The sequence below is a fragment of the Perca flavescens genome, chromosome 20 (genome assembly GCF_004354835.1).
Source record: "Perca flavescens isolate YP-PL-M2 chromosome 20, PFLA_1.0, whole genome shotgun sequence".
NCBI classification, from domain to species: Eukaryota; Metazoa; Chordata; class Actinopteri; order Perciformes; family Percidae; genus Perca; species Perca flavescens.
In genome coordinates this window covers 18,093,201-18,115,337 of record NC_041350.1, presented here as the reverse complement: position 1 = coordinate 18,115,337, position 22,137 = coordinate 18,093,201, and the positions used below count along the sequence as shown (strand labels likewise).

Here is a 22,137-nt window from a genome sequence, read left to right as displayed (position 1 = left end):
AAGTAAAAAATAAATAATAAAACACTGTACAACACAAAGTCCATAAACGTGAACACTAAGTAGTGCAGTGCCTGTTTCTTTTTTTTTTTTTTGCCAGAAGCTATTTGGCTCGGTGTGCTCCATCATAACTCATGCTTCTTATTCTAGGAGTCTTTCTTCAGGGCATTCAGTTTCATTTCCAGCAGGTAGAGCTGTATGCTAGCAGCTATATATATATATATATATATATATATACATACATACATACATACATACATACATACATACATACATACATACATACATACATACATACATACATACAGTACAGGCCAAAAGTTTGGACACACCTTCTCATTCAATGTGTTTCTTTATTTTCATGACTATTTACATTATAGATTCTCACTGAAGGCATCAAAACTATGAATGAACACATATGGAATTATGTACTTAACAAAAAAGTGTGAAATAACTGAAAATGTGTTATATTTTAGATTCCTCAAAGTAGCCACCCTTTGCTTTTTTTGATAATGCTGCAAACCCTTGGTGTTCTCTCAATGAGCTTCATGAGGTAGTCACCTGAAATGGTTTTCACTTCACAGGTGTGCCTTGTCAGGGTTGATTAGTGGAATTTTTTCCCTTATTAATAAAAAAGCAAAGGGTGGCTACTTCTAAAATATAAGACATGTTTTCAGTTATTTCACACTTTTTTGTTAAGTACATAATTCCATATGTGTTCATTCATAGTTTTGATGCCTTCAGTGAGAATCTACAATGTAAATAGTCATGAAAATAAAAAGGAAACGCATTGAATGAGAAGGTGTGTCCAAACTTTTGGCCTGTACTGTGTATGTATGTATATATATACACATATACACACATATATATATATATATATATATATATATATATATATATATATATATATATGTATGTATGTATGTATGTATGTATGTATGTATGTATGTATGTATATATATATATATATATATATATATATATATATATATATATATATATATATATATATATATATATATATATATATATATATATATATATATATATATATATATATATATATATATATATATATATATATATATATATATATATATATATATATATATATATATATATATATATATATATATATATATATATATATATATATATATATATATATATATATATATATATATATATATATATATATATATATATGTGTGTGTGTATGTGTATATATGTATATAGTGTTAGCCACGGCTTCCTTGCTTGTCCTGAATTTGCAGAGAGGCCTTCTTACCGAAAAATTAAAGCACCTTCTGAAAGTCGAAACTTTATATTTTCTTATAAATCATACCCGCACATATCCTCCTCCCCCTAATAGCCTTGCACTCAAGAAGCCATTCATCTAATTTAAGCAATTTTCTCTCTGAGTGACTTCAAAACCATGCTGTGTTTGTCACTGCGCTGCCTCTTTCTCTGTGTGATGAGGAGGCGCAGGGCAGGCCGGCCTCCTCTCCTGTGATTATGTAACGCTTCTCTGAACGGTTACATAAAGCCAGGAAGCTGGAAGTAGGTTGGGCAGTGATGACCTAGATGTTTAGCGTGCTGCGCTGAGGAGGGGAGAGTGGGAGATCAAAGGATAAGATCCAAGAAAAAGTAGTACAAATAGAAAACAGTTAAAAGGGAATTAAAGTGACACTAAAAGGTGAAACTAACTTATAGACTTCACATTTACAAAAAGATTATTCACATATTGCTGATTAGCATATATGGTCGATAGTTGATGTAGTATAGTTTAAGTTTGATGGTGCTTGAGTTAGAAAGTGCAAGACACTTCCAGTATGTCACAGCATACCATGGCATTAACATGAATGCTTTAACTTTTAATTTTGCATATATATAACTTTAACAGAGTTATTCTCACATTTCATTCCTGCTTATTGTTGTCATTTGAAAGTGTTCAGGCTTGACATTGTTTTTCAAGTTTCAAGTCAGCTTTATTGTCAGATGTGCTATACATGCATGACATACGACACAAATGAAATTTCAGTCCTCTCGGACAGCCTGACTTGAGCCTGCTGGATTTGGCGAGGAGACTGCGCAGTCTCCTCCCTGATGGCAGCAGGCTGAAGAGGCTGTGAGATGGGTGGGTGGGGTCACCTGCAATCCTGGTTGCTTTGCTAGTGAGGCGGGTGTTTTAGATGTCCAAAAAGGGGGGGAGAGAGACCCCAATGATCTTCTCAGCTGCTCTCACTATGTGCTGCAGAGTTTTGCGGCAGGACATGGTGCAGGCACCGTACCACGCGGTGATGCAGCTTGTCAAGATGCTCTCAATGGTGCCTCTGTAGAAGGTGTGCATGATGGGGGACGGGTCATTTGAGTTAGGGCTGCACGTGTTGTCGGTTAATCAGCATCTACCAATTTAAAGAAAAAAAGAAACTCCGGGAGCTCTTGTCCTGAGTCATAGCAAGTTTGGGGAAAAATGTCATGCAGACTTATTAATATGGATGATGCATTCTTTGTGCGTGTTCATGAGCATCAGATTTGATTGATTATTGTATTGCAATGAGATAATCAACAGAGATGAGTTTCCACTTTGCTGCTTCCTTCATCTTCCAGTCTGAAACCCTATGATCCTTCCAGCCTCTACAGCTCTCTCTCTCTCTCTCTCTCTCTCTCTCTCTCTCTCTCTCTCTCTCTCTCTCTCTCTCTCTCTCTGTCTTAATCTGATCATTAATTGCGTGTCAGGGGTCTAGGTTAATTCACCTGTGTATCCAGTTCTAGTCATTATTTTTCTAAAAAGAGTGTAGAGGAAGGATGTTATTTTTCATCAGGATTGTGATATTTATAGGACGTCCTGCGGCCTTGGTCTTTTTGCACAGTGGACAGCGAGCAAAGCTATGGAATACAGGAGTTTTAAGGATTTGTAAAAGATGGATTGCCATTTAAAAAAACAGATTTTTTTCTCAGATTATAGTACAATAACTGCAGTACAGTAACGATGAGAGAATGTTATGTCAGTAAATCCTTCTGGAGAGACCTGCTATTCATTTGCGGTAGCTGTGACCTGTGGAAGCTCATAAAAGAAGTTCTGTGTAAATGTTTTTGTCGAAATACCCATTTTATCAATTTAACAGTAGATCCGATCATTCAGATCACAACCCCAGCTTTCAGTTTGATGATCTGTGGACTGATTGACTGCAGGGTGTAATTATAGTCACCATTATTTCAGTTGTTAATTAAGAGCAATTTGCTTGATTGACATGTTGGATTGTCACACAGGTGAAAAAGCACAGGTGTTACCATTACGATGCAAATGTTAATTGTCCCAGTAAGTCATGACAATGGCACAGCCCCACTGCTGTCTCTTCAAAACTGATTTACAGGTGTTATATTACACAAACTTATTCTTGACAACCACTAAGTCTAAGTTATTTCTATTTTCTACCGCTGTTGTATTAATTAGATTAGTAATGATCACAAACACAGGTGTAATAAATAATTAGCATATAATTCATTAAACCTTTCCAGCAAAATTATCAAATAAAATTAGATTAAAAAAAATGTTAAATATGTTTTTTACTTAGTTCAAACTGGTTCATAAAGGCAGGATTGGTAACTATTTCCAATATACACTTTTTTTGTATATTGCTTGAAATAGTCTTTACACCCCGACAGCAATAAATAACTTATGGGCTCTGATAAAGGAGCGAAAAAGATCCGTCATCTGTAGCTACTGTAACCCGGTAAAAACGCCCCCACCAATCACTGCCTTGCAGCCCACTTGGAAAGAACCAATGAAATGCCTCCTTGCCCCGCATTGCTAACAGTTGTCTTGTTTGTTTTAAAAAATTCGGTATGATAATATTAGGTGTTTTGCTTACCGGTGAATAAGACATGGAAGTAAAATTGTGGTCCTTTCTCCGCTCTGCTCCGAAGCAGCGATGCAGCGGTGGTCGTGCCTGTCTGTGTGGGAAGAAGCCCCGAGGACGGGGGGGGGGTAAGACGGAGACCCGAGGAGATGCTGCTTTCAAATACTGCTAGATTTTCAACATTATAAACCCTGTCCACAAAGCATACAGTATTTGTCTACCCCTGCTGTGCCTTATGCGTGTCCGATAGAGGTTATACTCTATGGTACTATTGTCAGAGTGGTCATGAAAGGTATGAAAGTCCCATACAGTAGACATCCAAACAGACGTGTTTGTTTTCACACAAGCAGCCTCTCCTCCAGCCATGTTCTACACTCCTCTTTATTCTGTGAAGATAACATTCCACCAATGTTTTCTCAGTTAGCCTTTTAAAATGATATCAGATTAGTAAACAGAATGTGCCTTTGGAACATTGGATGAATGGTTGCCGATAATGGGCAATGTAGATATTGCATTAAAGATCAGCCACTTTCTACAACAGTCGAGAACCCTTTTGCAATTATGTAAGCACATAATGTAATCTGAAAACTACTGCCCTGGTTAAAAAAACAATGCAACTGATCTCAGCTGGTATTCTTTCTATAATGGACTGGAATGGAAATTTCTAAGTGACCCCACACTTTTGACCGGTAGTATACTGTATAAATGTAGGTGTAAACTGTAGTTTAAATCTTTTTAAATTATGGTCAACTAAAAAGAAATTCTAAAATTCTATTTTTTCAATTGTATATGTGAATGCCAGTAAATTACATGGTCAAAAGATACAGATTTAGACTGAGATTGAAAAAAATGAAATGCATATATTATTTTGATAATGTAATATCAAAAACTGATAAAATATAAACATAATATTCTAATATTCTTCTAATATTCTAAGACATGATTTGTTAACAATGTTAACACAGCCCTCTCAACTCTTGTTGATTTATTTTCAAACAGGGAAACACTATTGATAATATTGGTATTGTATTCATTTTGGAAATAGATGACATTTCCTGATGAAAGTATTCAGCCCTCATTGAAAACAGCAAAATGTTGAAGTGATAATAACAGCTCTCATTCTGAGCGTGACACCTGCAAGCTGTCTCTTGTTTGCCTCCAGTGTCGTTTGTCTAGTTAAAAGCTTAAGGACAAGGTGTGACAGAGTAATTGGTTAGGTGTTAGGTGTCATTATTCTTTTATTTGCTGGTGGAGTAATTACCAATGTAAATGATCTACAGACCTTACAATGGCTTACTGCCACTGTGTGTCTTCCTGTGGGAGATGAACACAAACAGGATCACAATGGCATGCTGATGAGGTGTGATGGATATGAGAGTGAACAACTAAAAACTGCAGATGACTCACTACCCTTCACACTGGCTCCATGTCTCAAAGTATAAACCTGCTGATCAAGACTCTAAATCATTCAGATCATTCAGCCATATAATGAGAACGGGAACACTGTTCCTGCAATTACACAAACCCACCTGATGGTGCTAGTTCAGCTGCACAATTAATCAAAAGTCAAAATGTACACAAAGAAAATGCTGCTTGCAAAATCTGTTGGTCGTTCCACTACTTTGGTCTAGACTGAAACACTTAACAACTATTAGATGGATTGCTATGAAATTTTGCGCCCAAAGGATCCGTCCTACAGACTTTGGGGATCCTCTTCAGTTGTTTTTTACTGACTGCAGTGACTGAGTATAGAGAGTTAAATAACCAAGAGAGGATGACTAAACTGCCCCAGGTCAGCGGTAGACAGAATTGGTTTGATTTTAAAGATCCTTATATCTTGGAGTAAATTTTGTTAGTGTTGAAAGCATGTCTAATAAAAAGAAAACAGTCAATGCTTCAACACTGACTTGAAATGGTGGTGCTGAAGGTAAGTGGCACCATAAAGTACTTCTACACGTAGTGACCTGTTTGAGTTACCAACTCCATCTGGATCAAAAGGCTTGCGTTACCTGTCCAAGGGGCATACATGAAGCTTAGTCACCTGCACTAATGCACAATTTTCTAAGAGAATGAAGGGGGAAACAGGGACTTTTTTTAATGTGAACTTTGACAATTCACATTAAAAAAATTCTAGAAACTATTTCTTTACCTTAAGATGGTATTTAATGCACAGTTCCCCATATTTAACAACACTGATTGCCATTTGTTCCCATTCAAATCATTCCCACTCTATTGAGTGTGAAGCTTTATTCAATACAGTGACATAATGTCTCCTCTCATCTAGGTTTATTGTTCAATGAGCATCTCCATCCTGCTAGGCACAGGTTCGATGGCACCCTGTTAGTCCCATCAGGATACCACTCTAAACAAATCACTTCCAGGTCAATTGGCCTGCACAGGTGACAGGTGCTGGGTGGTTAAGATGTGTGTATGGGCTTGTGTGTTAGATACAAATAAAAATAGATTAAGGGTAAGATGTTTCAATTTTGGGCCAATTCTTTGCGGTATTGTCCTAATTGCGACGTCCCTGTGTCTGTCTTCCCAGATGTTTCAGAAAAACAAATAAATGGGAAACGTTGATAGGGCACTTCCTGATTAGATCACTGTATGAGCATGAACCGACATGCTGTTTGATTGGTGCACTGGCCGCCCTGAGTGTCGCATGTGTCGTAAACTGGTTGGCAAGTCCAAAGGCTGATTAGGCTACCGCTCCTTGACCTTGGTTCTCCTCCAGAAGGATATTTCTTATACAACTCTTTTGTGTCTATTTGTGTTCAGGGGGAGTGTCGTTATGAACAGGAGCTTCTTCCTTACCTCCACAAAGCGGATGCTGTTGGCCATGTGAAGAAAGGGCAGAAGAAACAGAAAGGCACAAAGACCTGCACTACAACTACCACCAACAAAGCCAAACCATCCCACTCGACGCTGTCTGGTCTGGAATGCATTGACGATGATGGAGATTGGGAAAAGACACTAGGAAAGAGCACAGTTTCCACATTTGCTGTGGCAAAACAAAGCCGTCCTGTTGAACCTGATACTGAGGTGCCTTATGATATCATCACAGATCACCCAGGACCTGAGGAAATATGTCCTCTTCTGTCAAACAATGACTGTCCAGAAGCTGACATGGACGTTGACTATGCCGTTATTAATGAGGATTTCATGGAGTCAGAGCACACAGTTTCAGACAAAATCTCACAATGTATTACAAAAGTTGATGAAGATGTTGAACTTCAGGCCATGTTCTACCTTCCTAAATGGGATTCATCACCTCCTCCCTCCTTTGCTAACTTTGTCCCAGGAAGAGAACAGAGTCTGCAGGTCATCCTTGCCAACGTGGCAGAGCTCCTGTCCCGATCTCCACCGTCACCGACTGTAGATTTCGAGGCCCACATGGCTGCTCCATCACTTCCTTCCTCTCCTCAGAGGCCTCATCAGCCATTTCAGGTCAACTTTACCCTTGATGTGGATGACGGCGATGACGACGATGATGAAGTGATGATAAGTGGCCATGACGATGCCCCCCTGCGGGCGGACCCAGACCAGCCTCCAGTCGTTACACAGGACAGTAAAATGTATCATGAATGGCCTCACCAGAAGGAGCAGCAGAGCGTCAGCAGGGGCAACATAGCAGCAAATAGTCCGACCTGGGATGAGGTTTTTGGGGAGAAAGAAGAGAATGACAATTATGATATAAAAGATAACGGCAGAGAGCCAGACAAATACAAGGGAATGAACAGTACGAATGATGGCATGGCAGAGGAAAAAGAGAGTTGTTGGGATGATGCGAGGAATGAGGAAATGCCTGACTTAACACATGGAGGTGTGAAAGATGACTCTCCGTGCAGAGCTCCCATTGACGTGAGCATGGATCTGTTTGGGGATGACGAGGCCTTCCTGCAGATCACCGTCCCGGACATCTCCACTCCTGGCATCACACCCAGGACATCCCCTAGTGCTGGAGACATTGCTAATAGCACAAAAAAGATGTCCAACACTTCACACACGCATACCCCAATACACCCATTTAGGACTATACACACAGCTGAAAGAGCAGGTAGATTAAACACGGCGCACACAGATGATTTAGCACGCACAGAGCACATAACTCATACGCCACATGCCAAGCTGATAACTCAGAGCGCAAATACCCACAGCGCTACAGAGACAAATCGCACAGCAGCACCAAGTAAACCTGCAACAGGCAATTCAATGACGGACAAGGCAATTACAGCTCATTGTAAATCTCCCACAATGCCACAAAACACTGAGTCATTTGACAGCTCCCACAACTACTTCTCTGTCAACTTTGACCTCGGCTATTCACTGGAGGATTCTGACGAAGCGGAGGAAGAGGCTGTTCCTGCTCCGTGTACGTCGACCTCGCCACAGCCTAAAAAGCAGGCCGACTCTACAGCGTCTTTGCCAGCCGTCTCCAACTCTTCCACTCCCTTCAGCTTCCATAGACAGAGAATGCCTCCGCAGTCCAGTGGATCCAGGTTATCTACACCAAAACTTCTGTCAGAGCGTAGGAAGAGAGAAACGTCCTCTCTTCTGGCTCTGCCTTTGGTGTCTCAAGGTGGTGAACTTCCATCTCCAATCCCACAAGGAGCTAGGCGGATGCTCATGCCTGGCTACACCGGGCCTCACTCCCCGTCTTCAGTCCCCAGCTTAAAACCGAGACGACTGGAGGAGAACTCCCCTCCTCATCCAGGTTGGTTTACCTTTTCAAAAACTAGGATTTCTAAACATCAAATGTCTTTATATTGGTTTACTTTGTTTTGCCCTGCTCCATCTTTCAACCTGCTGTCGAGATCTCTGCATGTTTATATCTGACCCACCTTCTTTCTTAGTGGAGTGCACCAGTGACAGTGAGGATGAAGTCGTGGTTCATAAAAGAAGACATCAGAACAATTTCAAACTCTTGTCATCCCCAGAAGTGGTGAGCAAGACCTGTCGATATTAGAGCTGCAACTAAAGATTATTTGTTTTTATTATTTTATTCATCTGCTGATGTTTTTGGATTATATTATTTGTTCTATAGAATGTCCGAAAATTGCAAAACATGCGCCCATGGTGACTATCAAATGTCTTGTTGTGTCCCGAACATCCGTCCAAAACCAAAAGCTATTCAGTTTACCATCACAGAAGAGTAAGAACCAGAAAATATTCACATTTAAGAACCTGGAACCAGTGGGTGGGGTGGGGGGAAATCAATTCTCAAAATCACTGCTGATTAATAATATAATATTAATGAGATACAAATAGTCTATGTTGTGGTACAAAAACAGCGACCAAGACAGGAGATATCTGATTCAGATGGCTCAGGCTGCCATCATTTCCAAGGTACCTGCAGTTGTCATGGCAACCAGCTTGCAGGCAGTTAAGAAGCATTTGTAGCTCCTGAAATGTCTTGGCAAAACATATATTGATAAATATCTATGAGAATCACATACCTTGCACTGTTTACAAGTAATGTGTGTGTGTGTGTGTGTATATACTGTATGTGAAATGTAAACTGTTTTGTCTCTTCAAGTCAAAGATCTCCAGTGATGTGGACTCCCCGGTGGTTGTGAAGAGGAAACGCACAGTTGCACTTAATACTGTAAGATTTACTTCATTAGCAGTAAATTACACCACATGGTTCAACTTATTCAACACAGTGGATTTGATATAATACTTTCACTCTATGCATTGCTTATAATAATTTCCTCAAGTCCTAATGGTTTGATGAAATGCAGCTTCATGAACCATTGACGTGTACAGTATTTGATGAGCTAGTTCTCCTCTTTTTATGTCCAGTCTGATGAAATGCAGAGCGAAGCTGTTTCTGATGATGATTTCCAGAATGAATCTGGGTTCACACGCAGAGCCACATCACACGGGGCTGAGAGGCAACGAGTCCAACGGGGCAAAGCCAAGGTCTGTGTGACAGCAGATGGCTCTGCAAATCCATCTGAATCTGAAATATATCATTTATTTGTCATGTTTTCATGTCACAGCATGCAATAAACGGCACCTATGTAGATACAAACGCAGCTCTTAGTTTCTGGTTGGTGGAAAAATTTGAATGTGTGTGACTTTTTGTCATAACTACAGAGTTGCGAGGGCAGAAACTTGATTGTAATGTATATCATTTTTATCTATGATTTTTGAAAATGTTAACCCCTATTCTCCTACATTTGATCTTTAAAGCTGGAATAACTGATTTGTTTTTGGACCACTTGGTGGCAGCCAAAACAAGTTATAAGTTAGTTTGAAGTTGATATGGCGAACATATATACACATCCAGCAGTTATGGAGCAACATTATCATTCATTTAGAGTCGTCTTTCTAACCACCTGATGAATGTCAGTCCAATGTATTATTCCATTTATTGTCAGGTTTAGCTCTGTTTTTGGTGTCTACCAATTCCTCAGTGGAGCATTTAACAGCTGAAGATATTTCCCTATGTTAACCAGCTAGTCTCTTACTTTGTCTGTCTGCCGTTAGGTGCTGAGCAGGTTGTGTACAGTGGGTTTTAAGAGTTTTTTCATTGAACATAGCTGCCTGCTGCGGAGGGAAACGGCGCGATGAGAGCGGTGAGAGTGAACCCAAACCATAAAGTTGTGGGCCGAACAGCTAAACAATGAGCTGAAACTCGCTATAGATTTGTAAAGCCGAGTGGAGCTGCAGGTTGGAGTGATCATTCTCTGTAGGTTCATCACTACGAGCGCCCCCTTTCACATTGTCACATTGTAATTTGATACATGGTTATATTAAAAATATCAATTATATAGCCCCTTTTAAAAACTCATAAAAAGTAGCTGCTGCTGGTTGTCTCCTTCATTCAAAATACAATCCTACAACATTTCAGACCTGTTTTACTTCTGTCCGAAAATGACACCTCCTCCTTACACAAAAATGTCAAGTCTATAAATATTTGTCAGACACCTTCAGCATCCATCAACCTTGACCTTTTCCATCGTTCCTCTCTCAGCACCCCGTATGTCGAAAAGGGCGCCAGTTCCTGGATGAAGAAGCAGAGCTGTCGGAGGAGGGGGCAAACGTGTCATCTGATGAAGAGGATGGAGAAGAACAGAACCATTCTCTTGAAGGCTTTGTGGTTGACAACACACACTTCTCACAGGGACTGAATGGTACAACACCATGGTTATACCAAGAAATGTGGTTTTTATAATGATTTATATTTCAAATCTAATCTCAATCTGATTCACTGAGTTGAAGCAGGCTGAAGGAATTGTGCCATACTATTACACTTTCTGTTTGTGTCTGTCTTTGACAGACTCAGAGATGCAATGTGTCTACCTGAAGTCAGTGAGAAGCCCTGCAGTCCAGGGAAAGTTCAAAATGTCCTACAGAAATCATCACAACATGGACATATTTTCTCAGGTATATTGTATATTTTATTCTTATCTTTATTTTTACTAAATGCAAATTAAAAACTTGAATTACAAAGAAACCAAATACAAAGTAGTTTAGTTAACTTTGAGTCTAATTGTTGACTCCAGTCCATGTTCCTAACGTTGACTCCCAGGTGCCTGAGATGGATGAAACATACGCAGAGGACAGCTTTGTGGTGGGAAGTGAGGTAGAGGAGGTGGGGAGCAGCGAGGAGGAGGCTGAAGACGTTGAACTTATGCCCGAGGACTCGTATGTGGAGGGGCAGAGGCAGTATGCCACCAGACGGCGTGTTTTCCTCCACAAAGCCAGAGTCGGGGCCGGCGGTAAGCCTACCGCTGGATCTGCACCTGAGCAGAGAGCTGGCGGGAAAACCAAGCGTGCCCGTGTCATATGCATTAATGATTCTAGTGAGGAGGAGACAGAGGAAGTTGGTAAAAAGAAAAGTCACACAACAGGAGGCTGTGTTGCTGTTCCCTTGTGGCCGAAAGCAGTACAGCCGAAGCCCAGCAGGCTGCAGCAGCAGCAGAAACCCACCGCCTCATCGTCTTCATCCATAGCATCCAAGGTCTCATCGCTGAGCAGGGCACAGAGGTGCTCGGTGAGTGAGGACCAGCAAAAGGAGAGGTAAAGAAATTCTCATATTGTAGCACACAAACATTCATCAACCACTAGACCCGAGCATCATTTTCTTTCTCCTACAGGTGTCGCCAGAGGATAGATAATCAGCATTTGCTCTCTGATGAACTAGACTTTGCGGAGTCAGAGTTGCTGTTATCCTCCAAGAAACAACCCCAGGTACGTGCAAAGAGGACACATATACAAACCTGTCCATAGGGTCATACTGTATGTGTGAAAGTAAGACAAGACGTAGAAAGAAGGTACACGGAGTTGTTAAACCAGACGCATGGTCCCTCAAACATACGCGTAAGTCAGTCAAACTTTGAATGAACTACATTGAGGTTTTCCTCCAGGTCCAGGCACTCCCTGCCACCTCCTCAGTTCCACAGACGTCCTCTGCACAGGATTCATCAGTCCGTGAGCCCCCTGCTCCATCCGGGCCCGTTTGCATTCTGGCGGACAGTCGCTGCATCAGTAGTGGAGTGGAGCTGATGACCAGCCTCCGTCAGCGCCACGCAGCCACTGTCCACATTTGCTCACTGGACGGCAGCTACTTCATTGTCAGCAACCGCATGGCAGTGGATAGGCACAGCCAGTCGGACCTGGCCGCGACTCAGAACCGGAAGCGCTTGGCTGAAAGAGTGAACAGCTTGCAAGGATTGTTTGAGCGCGTTTGCCTGATAGTGGAGAAGGACCGAACCAAGCCAGGTTAGTCAGTCCGTTGATTTGATGACTGAATAATGAGCCAAATTGAGTTGAAGATGGGTTTAAGTCTTCACGACAATTAGATTTACTTATAATACTGATAATTGTCCCTGTCACAGGCGAGGCGTCACGTCCGTTTCAGCGGACACGTTACTATGACAGCACTTTGACAGCACTGGTGCGTACCGGTGTGCGCTTGCTGTGGAGTGATGGCGCTGACGTGAGTGCCGGCTTGCTGGCAGACCTGGCACGGCTGGAGCAGCGTAAAGGTCAGGGCATCGCTGTCCCGCTGGAGGTCAAAGGGCAGCACAGGCAGCAGGCCCTGCAGCTCTACCTGGGCCTGCCCTCCGTCAGCTACGTCCATGCCCTCAGCATGAGCCACAACTTCAGGTCAATTGCCCAACTCATAAACAGGTAAATTGTGTGTGTTTGTATGTGTGTGTGCGAAACATAACAGACAAGAGCCGATAACTTCTTTTCCTTCTTGTTTAAACAGTTCCATTGAAGCCATACAGAAGGGAGGCTGTATGAGTCGATCCAGAGCCGAGGAGATCTACCGCTTCCTGCGCTACTCCTGTGACTCCTTCTTATTGAACACATCAAAAGCAGGAAAACCCAGCTAGCAGGCCAGAGGAGTAACACTAGGAAAACCACAGTTTGAAATCTGTGCCTCTTTCCCCGTTTCTGCAATACTTTTGTCTTTCTTCGCTTCCTCTGTACTTCTTTGTTTACAGTCTCACCAGGGACCAGAGGATGACAGTTATGCTATGTACAGTAACTGTTCTATCTGAAGTTGAATCTCAACGAGAGAAGTCTTCTTGCACAATAAGTTGAAGGGGAGCACCACTCAACCCAGTTGGTATGTTATCTAATACCACGGGTTTGGTGGATACTCTACTTTCATGCTGTACTTAAAAACAAATAATTTGGGTGAGAAGTGTTTTCCTTATTGTTGAGCCAATACTGTGATCATAAGTAATCAATATTTGATACACTCGAATAACTTTGTTTTTGTCAAAATAATGGATACATTTGTTAACGCTACTCTGAAAGAAGTAAATATATAAAATTTCTTTAATAAACAGTGCTATTTTTATACATTGGTGTCAAAGTATTTGTGTGTTCCCCCTGAAAGTCTGCTTCAAGCCCTAAATGTAAGCAGAAGCTGTGATACTCAACTACGACCACTAGATGTCAGTCTCATTTCATTCATATTTCTAGGTTTCTCTAGGGTAACTTACTGAACTCACTTAAAACAACTCATCCATCCATCCATTCATTCTCATAAAATATTGTAATGCATAGCTGTACCATGAAACATGAGAAAAAAATGTGACTTTTATTTCACCATTCTCTCAAAGAACTACATAGTGTGCTTGCTGCTTTGGTGCAAGATATTATACATACGTAAATGCACAGAACGTGAAGCAGCATTAGACAATTAAAGCAGCTCTTTTACAAAGATATTAATCATGCATCATCCACCGGTCCAGTCAAGACTAAACAAGACAGGATAGAGAACTAAAGTCTTGAAACAGAAAAATACAGGATTTTAATTAAAGGATGACATGAAAACACCAAATTCACAGTATGTACAACATTATGTCTTTGGACAACCCCAAAGCTGTTTCAGACCAGTCTAACATCTGCCAAATTGGTAAGAAAGGTAACAGCAGCAGCAGTTTAGAACTGCAGACGTGAAGATGTGTGCATTTTCAGTGTTTGACATGTTATAGTTTACATTTTAAACCTGCAAAAAGTAAAGGGTTTGTGAATTTGAGCAGCTGTTAACTGGGTAAAGTACATACTGTAGGTCACTTGGCTCTGAGTGACACGGTGTCCTATAATGAATGTCCTGGTTAATAATCAGAGGGAAGCAGAGGGGTCCTAACCACATTTTGCTTGGCCAAAGATTACTAACAAAACGTTTAGGTTCAGCTTTAGAGACAGCAGAATCTGTAGCGAAATAGGTTGGATCTATCTTTGGTGCTGAACATTTTAACTTAATTTTTTTTTTTGGCAGAATAGTAAGCTCTTAATGGGTGACTATTTCTCTACAAAATAACACTAGTATCTTTGATGAGTACATGTCTGAAATGTCTGTCATAATAATGTTGTTACAAATGCATACATGTTTAGAGATAGTAGTAGAAATGTACTTTCTTTAACACACAAACATCAAAAGAAGGACAAAATGTGCAGTTGAAAAAGTTTAAAAGTGCAGGCGCTATTACTTCCTCTGCCTCTAGGTGGCGCAGGCTAGTGTGTACAGAACTGGTCTGACGATGACACACAACCCCCCCCCCCCCCCTCCCCCCCTTGGAGGATGTGGAGCCTGCTAAACATTGTGCATCACATCTACCAACAAGGAGCACAAGGTTTAAAAATACAATTGGATTTTTAAAAGCCCACTTTTAGCAAGCCATCAGCTTTGCTCGACACTGTAACAGAATCTTGCATCAGTGAGAAGTACAAAAATAAAAATTGTTTTTAACTGTACATGTGCTTAATATCATACCATAAGGTGCTGTTTTTTTTACACTGTATGATCCAGAACAAAAAGATTTTAAAACCGCACAAGATTTGGTTTTAGAGAATGATTGTGTGACAATTCAAAATTTTTAATTTAATTTTTACGTGATTATTTTGTATCTGACTGTATCTAAAACCATTTGTCATACTGCAATGCGCTAATGACTATTTAAAAACTTCAGACAGCAAACACACCCTGAAACAAATTCCTAGGACTTCTCATAGGAAAGCTGAACTACATACAACCTCAGTAAAAGGAATACAACAATATCTATTTGAATGTACATGTATAAGGCTGTCTTTGTATTTGTAACCATTACGTTAAGATGCTGAAATGCTGTGTTCACATATATGGAGGTAAATAGGGGATGACTTGACCTGGACACAATGGAGAGAACATAAAAAATAAAAAAATGAATCTTAAAATCACATTCATTTCAGTAATTAAAGTTTGCAAACCTAAACAGTTAAAACAATGCATTCATGTTCACAAACATGCCAAACTTTGTAGATTATTTCTGATAATAACTAACAGAATACTCTACAGGTTTAAGCATGTGTTATAGTGGAGACCAGTTAACATACCCCATTATGACCTGAACACAGCATTCAAGACATTCTTTTATTCCAAATTTTAGGAACATCTGTGACTGTCACTGTACATTACTGTAACAGTCAAGTTTCCTAAAATACATAACTGAAAAAAAAAAAAAAAAAAAATGTGTACAAAACAAACAAGTACTTTTAAAAATTATACCATATTTATTTTAAAATATATATTTAAAAAAAATACATGTGGTCACTTGGCTGAAGCTCAATTGGCTTACCTAGGATCAGTTCACCTTTCTCATTATGGACACCAGTTAACAGATCATAGACCTGCATGAAGCTGCAAATTTCATCTAGATTTGCTGATGACTGTAGTAGTGCTCACTGCTGCACAATGGCTCACATGCTAGTTGGCTGCGTCTGTGGCTGCAGAGGCTGCAGCTGAACAGACTGCAGCTCAGAGTCCTGAATGCTACACTCTTCTCCCTCACGCATGTACAATAAAAATAGAGTCACCGTGGCAAATGTGGTAGCATTCACTGGAAATGCACGGAGCAAAGTGGACGTGAGTCCACGTGTAAACACCCTCCAGCCCTCTTTCTTTAAGCTCTGTCGGACACAGTCCATAATGCCACTGTACTGGTGGACGCCGCCTACCCCGTCCGCCTGAAGACGCGACTTGATCACGTCCACGGGATAGGTGGAGAGCCAGGAGGCGATGCCAGACATTCCACCAGCAAACAACAGCTTGGGGATCATGTACGGATCCTCTGGCTCACAGCCCAGGGAACGTGTCAACACGTCATAAGTGAGAAAGTACACACCGAAACCAGGCGTCTCACGCATCAAGGTGGTCACCATGCCACGATTGATGCCTCGGATTCCCTCCTTTTTGTAGATTCTCACCAGACAGTCCAGGGAGTTCTTATACAGCTTCCTCTTAGACTTCTTCTCTCCGGTCCCTTGCATCTGCATGCGTGTCTTCGCCAGCTCCATTGGGCAGCAAATGACACACTGGATGGTTCCAGCAGAGGCTCCAGCCAGGAACTGGTTGAGAGGCGTGTCGCTGCCAAGCTTGCGCATGGCGTTGCCCTGGACGCCAAAAACTATGGCATTGATGAAGGTCAGGCCCATCATTGGAGAGCCGATGCCTTTGTACAGACCGAGCATCTGGAGACACAAAGACAGATTACTGGGACCGATGAGGAAACACCGTTGTGTTGCATTAAGATCTCTACAGAGCCCAGCAGGTAAGAACCATTTTGATTATTTGTGTGCACAAATTAGGAATCAATTCCTAGAAATTAATTAACCATACGAATACTGCTAAAACAAAAAAGTGTACAGTCAAATATTATCTAGCCTGTTGATCCCTTCTAGCCCCAACAATTAAAATGTGCCAATTAGGGCTGGGTACCGTTCACATTTTATTCTGGAACCGATACCGTTACCTGGAATTCGGTTTCAGTACCAAATGGTACCTTTTTCGGTACTTTCCCTCTGTGGTAACAAAAAATTAATTACTGTTGTAAAAATTATTTCAAACCCATTTATCCTATTTACTTATTTATTTATAAGATGTTACACTCCACACAAAATAAAACCCCTCCCAAACCATCCCTCCAAAATCTATTAAACAAATAATTATTCATTTCTTAGACTGCAACTTTAATTCTTGTACTCCTCTTTTATTTGATTTTAGCCTGTTTATATTTTCTATCTATTTTTAAATTGCTCTTTAAAAGGTGCCATGACATGCTGCTTTATGGATGCTTTTGCCTTAGTGGTCCCCTAATACTGTATCTGAAATCTCTTTCCTGAAATTCAGCCTTGGTGCAGAATTATAGCCACTAGAGCCAGTCCCACAATGAGCTTTCCTTAGGACATGCCATTTCTGTCTGTAGCTTTAAATGCTATTGAGGAGAAGAGGGGGGGCAAGTGGAGGGTGGGGGTGTGGCCTTGACCAACTGCCATGCTTTGTTTGTTTGCAAGCCATGATGTCTCTCTCTTTCTCATGGGCGGGCCAAATTTTCTGGGCAGGCAAAGCAGAGAAAGTGGAGGTAATCTTGCTCCTTATGATGTCATATAGGGAAGATTCCAGATCTGCCCATCTGAGCTTTCATTTTCTCAAAAGGCAGAGCAGGATACCCAGGGCTCGGTTTATACCTATCGCCATTTCTAGCCACTGGGGGACCACAGGCAGGCTAGGGGAACTCACATTAATGTTAAAAAAATCTCATAAAGTGAAATTTTCATGCCATTGGACCTTTTAATGTTTTATTTAAAGCGTTTTGAATTGGCTTGTTGCTGAAATGTGCTAAAGAAATAAAGTTGCCTTGCTTTGCCCTACAACCTCCACAGATAAGCTACAGGTACCGAAATTTGGCAGAGTTGATTTATCGTGAATCAGTCCTTGGTAGTAAGTCGGTCGGTACCCAAATGTGTACAGAGTTCGGTACCCAACCCTACTGCCAATTTGGATGTTTGTCATTTAAACCAATTAATTATTTATTTTTTTACAGCTAAATAAACAAAGGAACAACAGGATTTAAACTTTGAAATTACCACTTAACATGTTCATATTGTATTATAGGAGAAATACAATCCAATACCTCAATGTGAAACAGCCATGAGAAATTCACTGAGACCAAGCATACTCCACTAAGCTCAAATGGCACGATGTCCAAAGCTTTATTTAGCCCATGCAGGAATAAGGTCCTCACTGACCCTGGCTAACAGACACACCTCCGCCCCCTTTCACACGCCATGTTAGGAACATGCTGGCGGATCCTGGGCTGATGCCTGTGCTTAGAGATAGGACTATAACTGGACACTTTAATTACTGCAGTGACCATTCTCAACCTTGGCATAGTAGGCTGCACATGGTGAAAGTTGCACACATTACTTAAAAGCCATGATGTGTTTAAATGCAGCCTAAGAAAAAAATATATAGTAGTACTACTATACAAGTAAAACATTAAGAGGGATTTACAAGGAACTTACCGACTCCTGGCGTATGATTGACTGGAAGCAGTGATATGTTCCTCGGTACAGAGGTTTGTCCACATTTTGAACTTGAAGCCTCACCTGGGGATGACAGTCTTCATGTTAGAGTCGTATGACCGAGAAACAAGGTAAACAGCAAGGCCACAACTACAAACCACATATTGTAATACAGGTTTAAAGGGAAACAAGCAGAGCTTTGAAATGGTTCTTTTCAGGGTAAAACAAAATATGCTTAGGGGATGCAACATGGAGGGAGAAACAATTAACCGAGAATGAAGTGAATGAAAAACTAATTGTCTTCTGTGTTTTATATTTCTGTAGCTCAAGACAAGACGGGGGAGGGGAGGGGAGGGGAGGAGAAAGACCTTGACCATACTTACTAGGTCACATATCCATGGAGAGGTTGTTTATTTCTCTCTCTCATCTACAACACAGTGACACTGCTGCTGTTAAAGCCTCTCCCAGACGGAGAAATAATATTAAAAGCAACTTCAATGTACACTGAAGTTCAGAACAATACTTATATAGTACTTGCTTGCTGAAAAATACTGACATTTTTGGGAGACGGCACATGAGCAAATTATCTGTTTAGAATTAAAGAAATACACAAGTATAACAGATACACAATCTGCATGAGGAAAAACAAAGTGAGGCCTTTATTAATAATAATAATAATAATAATAATAATAATAATAATAATAATACTACAGTAATCAATATCCCATTCCTCTTGCTCAATTATCTCATTCCTAGTCAAGGCTGACTGTAACTTTTGATTATTTGGGTTCAAATTCAGAGTGGTCTGACTTATGACACTTTAACAGCAAAGTATTGGATCATGCCATTGCTTAACATGGGTAAATAGTGAAGAACATGGATGAAACAGACACCCACCTTTACAGTGTCAAATGGATGTCCGACCAAAACACCAGCAGCACCTGAAAAACAAGAGGCAGAATTTTAAAATCATATTGGAAAATACTAATTATTAGAAAATCAAGTGGCTCATCTCTCAACAGCAAACAGAGACTGCGCAGAGTAATCAGGTGGTCACTGCACTGTACCCTGTGACGAAAGCTTGATGGTACCCTGTCCTTGACTTGACTGAAAATCCAATATACAGCAGTTACTTCTGACCGTGTCATATTAGGACCTATTAGCCAAGAGGCATCCAATCTTCAAATGTAACACACTTATACCCCATTGCAGATGACCTGACCACTTATGCACACATCATTACTGATATAGTAATGTTGATTATCAACCGTGGAATACAAAAGGCTTTTCAATAAAACTATTAATGGTGTTGTGGTGTAGCACTATTGCATGGATGTTAATAAAAGTATCACAATTCTAATATACTTTTCTTAAGCTTATGTTTACAAATTACACATGCACCTCCCTGTTGCAACTGGTGTAACCAGCTTGCATTGGGACAGGCTTTGGCATGTATGAAAAAGTGAATGAATAACAAAATAGTCTATTTAGTAGTGGAGTGAATCCAGAGTAGCTTTAGTGAAATATGTATTTCAGAGCCTGGTGTCTAGAGATAAATTACTAAAGACAACAAAACTCTTAGACCTTACTCTCTGGACAAAACTTCTCATGAGGGCCTGTGCTCAAATGAATGAATGAATGACCTTTATGTTAATTATACTCAGGTATCCTACAAGGACATTTCTCAAGGCTTTTCCTGAGTGTAGTTAAAATAAAACAAATACAGTTAGACTGTCTGGGGTAGTTTGGGAAAACCTGCTGACAAGATTCCCAAGGATTTGTGGTGAGGCTTTGCTGTGAGCTAGCTCCATTCAAACAGGAAGACATGAACTAAGTCAACTTTAGGTAGCACTTTTCTCAAGAGGGTTACTAATACTCCCCAAGGATGAATGTGTGCAATTTACAAGCAAGTAGCGATTTCATGAATGAGAAAACAGAACATATAAACACCGCTCCCTATATGGGAGGTACAGGTATGGAATGTAACTTCACAAGCTTAGATCCGGGATTTCCGGAAGAGTTTAGAAAAAGAAAAATACTGGATTTTGAGTCTCTAATCTGCCATTGTAGTTTCGTTATATTTTTTCTTAGACGTGGCAACTGGGGACAAATCACTACCTTTACAGCTCGAACTGTCCACGCGTTGCTTGACTGTAGGGGGGCGGGGAAATGAAAGCCGGCTAAAAAGGCTAATGCTAGCTTCAACTTGTTAACCAGTGGCTAGCTAACATCAATACTGGCTAATTACTTACCTCCTATGCAGCCCGCAGCGAAGTCCAATGCCATTCCCTCAAATATCTAGCTAAGGGTTGAAATGTGTCAAGCTAACTTGGTGGCTACCAAACGTAATTCACAAGCCCTTAAGTGGGTACTTTGTTATAAATGTCACGGAATATGTCTGAACTTGAGTATTTACCAAACTCTGGCTTGCTGTTAAGCCAAGCCTTTTAGCGCTAAACAATATCCTCTTTTGGCTTGCAGACGTTGCTGATGCTGAGCAAACAGAAGATTTCTTCCGGCTACTAATAACCACACGGACTCGGAGCGTGGAGCCTGGTTGAAGGTGTAACAGATTTATTGCTGATGTGTCCTCACGCTCACTACTAGAAGCGCTCCTACTGCCAAACCTTTCTATTTCTGTGCCACTTTTTAAGGCAGCCCAATCGGATTGCTTGTAAGAAGACAACTCCCCTAGCGGATGCTGTCCGCCCCTCGCACCCATTGGCTGCTGGCGGGTGGAGCAGCCGAGGAGAGGTTCTCTATCATCGCTGCTCCTACAGTCGCCACCGTCAACAAATCAACAGTGTCATCATGGTGGTCGTCATCAGCATGAGTGTCCAACTAGTATTCTTAAACAGAGTTATTCAAGAGCCATGTAAGTATTCCGTGCCATACAGTACATTCAGGACACGTCATACTGCTGTGCAGTGTGTGTGTGTGTGGGGGGGGGGGGGGATGGGGAATGGGGATACAATGAAACAGCCCTGGAACCAGTGGTGGAAAGTAATTAAGTTCATGCACTCAAGTAGCCGACTGTACTTTAGAATGTTAAAGTAGCATTACCATTTTATGCTACTTGATACTTCTGCTCCACCACTACATTTTGGCAGTATATAAAGTAGTTTAAATAAGTCCCACCTTTACCAGCTGCAACATTAGAAAGTTTACACAATAATGCAGAACTTACCCAGGAATCAAATATTATTCCGAAATGTGCTGTTTTTGTTGGCACTTTCAGTATATTTTGATGTTAATACTTTTCTACTTAGATTTTGAATGCATGACTTACTTGAAAGAGAGTACTTTTATACTGTGGTATTGAGCTATTAAGTAAAATATCTGAGTACTTCTTCTGTGGAGGGTGGGGGGGTTACAATGACCCTGCAACCAGTGGTGGAAAATAATTAAGTTCATGCACTCAAGTACTGTACTTTAGAATGTTAAAGTAGCGTTACCATTAATAAGT

At 40.7% G+C, this 22,137-nt stretch overlaps 2 protein-coding genes across 4 annotated transcripts in view; one reads left to right on the top strand and one right to left on the bottom strand.

Annotated features, from left to right (window-relative positions):
• fancm (FA complementation group M) overlaps positions 1 to 13,685 on the top strand; it is a 50,395-nt gene extending 36,710 nt beyond the window's left edge. For both annotated transcript variants that reach the window (XM_028566670.1, XM_028566671.1), the window contains 11 exons: positions 6,639 to 8,574; positions 8,714 to 8,802; positions 9,397 to 9,465; positions 9,663 to 9,782; positions 10,840 to 10,999; positions 11,146 to 11,252; positions 11,398 to 11,888; positions 11,966 to 12,059; positions 12,236 to 12,590; positions 12,707 to 13,001; positions 13,084 to 13,685. In XM_028566670.1, the coding sequence (XP_028422471.1) occupies positions 6,639 to 8,574; positions 8,714 to 8,802; positions 9,397 to 9,465; positions 9,663 to 9,782; positions 10,840 to 10,999; positions 11,146 to 11,252; positions 11,398 to 11,888; positions 11,966 to 12,059; positions 12,236 to 12,590; positions 12,707 to 13,001; positions 13,084 to 13,210 (3,843 nt within the window). In that variant the 3' untranslated portion in view covers positions 13,211 to 13,685. The remainder of the gene's footprint in view (positions 1 to 6,638; positions 8,575 to 8,713; positions 8,803 to 9,396; positions 9,466 to 9,662; positions 9,783 to 10,839; positions 11,000 to 11,145; positions 11,253 to 11,397; positions 11,889 to 11,965; positions 12,060 to 12,235; positions 12,591 to 12,706; positions 13,002 to 13,083) is intronic.
• Positions 13,686 to 14,913: 1,228 nt separating this feature from the next.
• slc25a29l (solute carrier family 25 member 29-like) lies at positions 14,914 to 21,424 on the bottom strand. 2 transcript variants are annotated; one of them, XM_028566553.1, is made up of 4 exons: positions 21,088 to 21,424; positions 19,569 to 19,612; positions 18,672 to 18,755; positions 14,914 to 16,838 (listed from the first exon to the last, which is right to left on the bottom strand). In XM_028566553.1, the coding sequence occupies exon 4, from the start codon at positions 16,836 to 16,838 to the stop codon at positions 16,068 to 16,070; it is 771 nt and encodes a 256-aa protein (XP_028422354.1). In that variant the 5' UTR covers positions 18,672 to 18,755; positions 19,569 to 19,612; positions 21,088 to 21,424; the 3' UTR covers positions 14,914 to 16,067. The 2 variants fall into 2 exon arrangements, with proteins under 2 accessions (XP_028422354.1, XP_028422353.1); XM_028566552.1 differs by having other exon boundaries at positions 20,924 to 21,419.
• Between the last annotated feature and the right edge of the window lie 713 nt (positions 21,425 to 22,137).

Bases quoted from the DNA above. Each gene is read 5' to 3' on its own strand.
- slc25a29l (XM_028566552.1), bottom strand. From the start codon at position 20,957: ATGGCATTGGACTTCGCTGCGGGCTGCATAGGAG. The intron at 19,613-20,923 runs GTAAGTAATTAG...CTTGTTTTTCAG, and splicing joins CGCTGCGGGCTGCATAGGAG to GTGCTGCTGGTGTTTTGGTC. The intron at 18,756-19,568 runs GTGGGTGTCTGT...TGTCATCCCCAG, and splicing joins ATCCATTTGACACTGTAAAG to GTGAGGCTTCAAGTTCAAAA.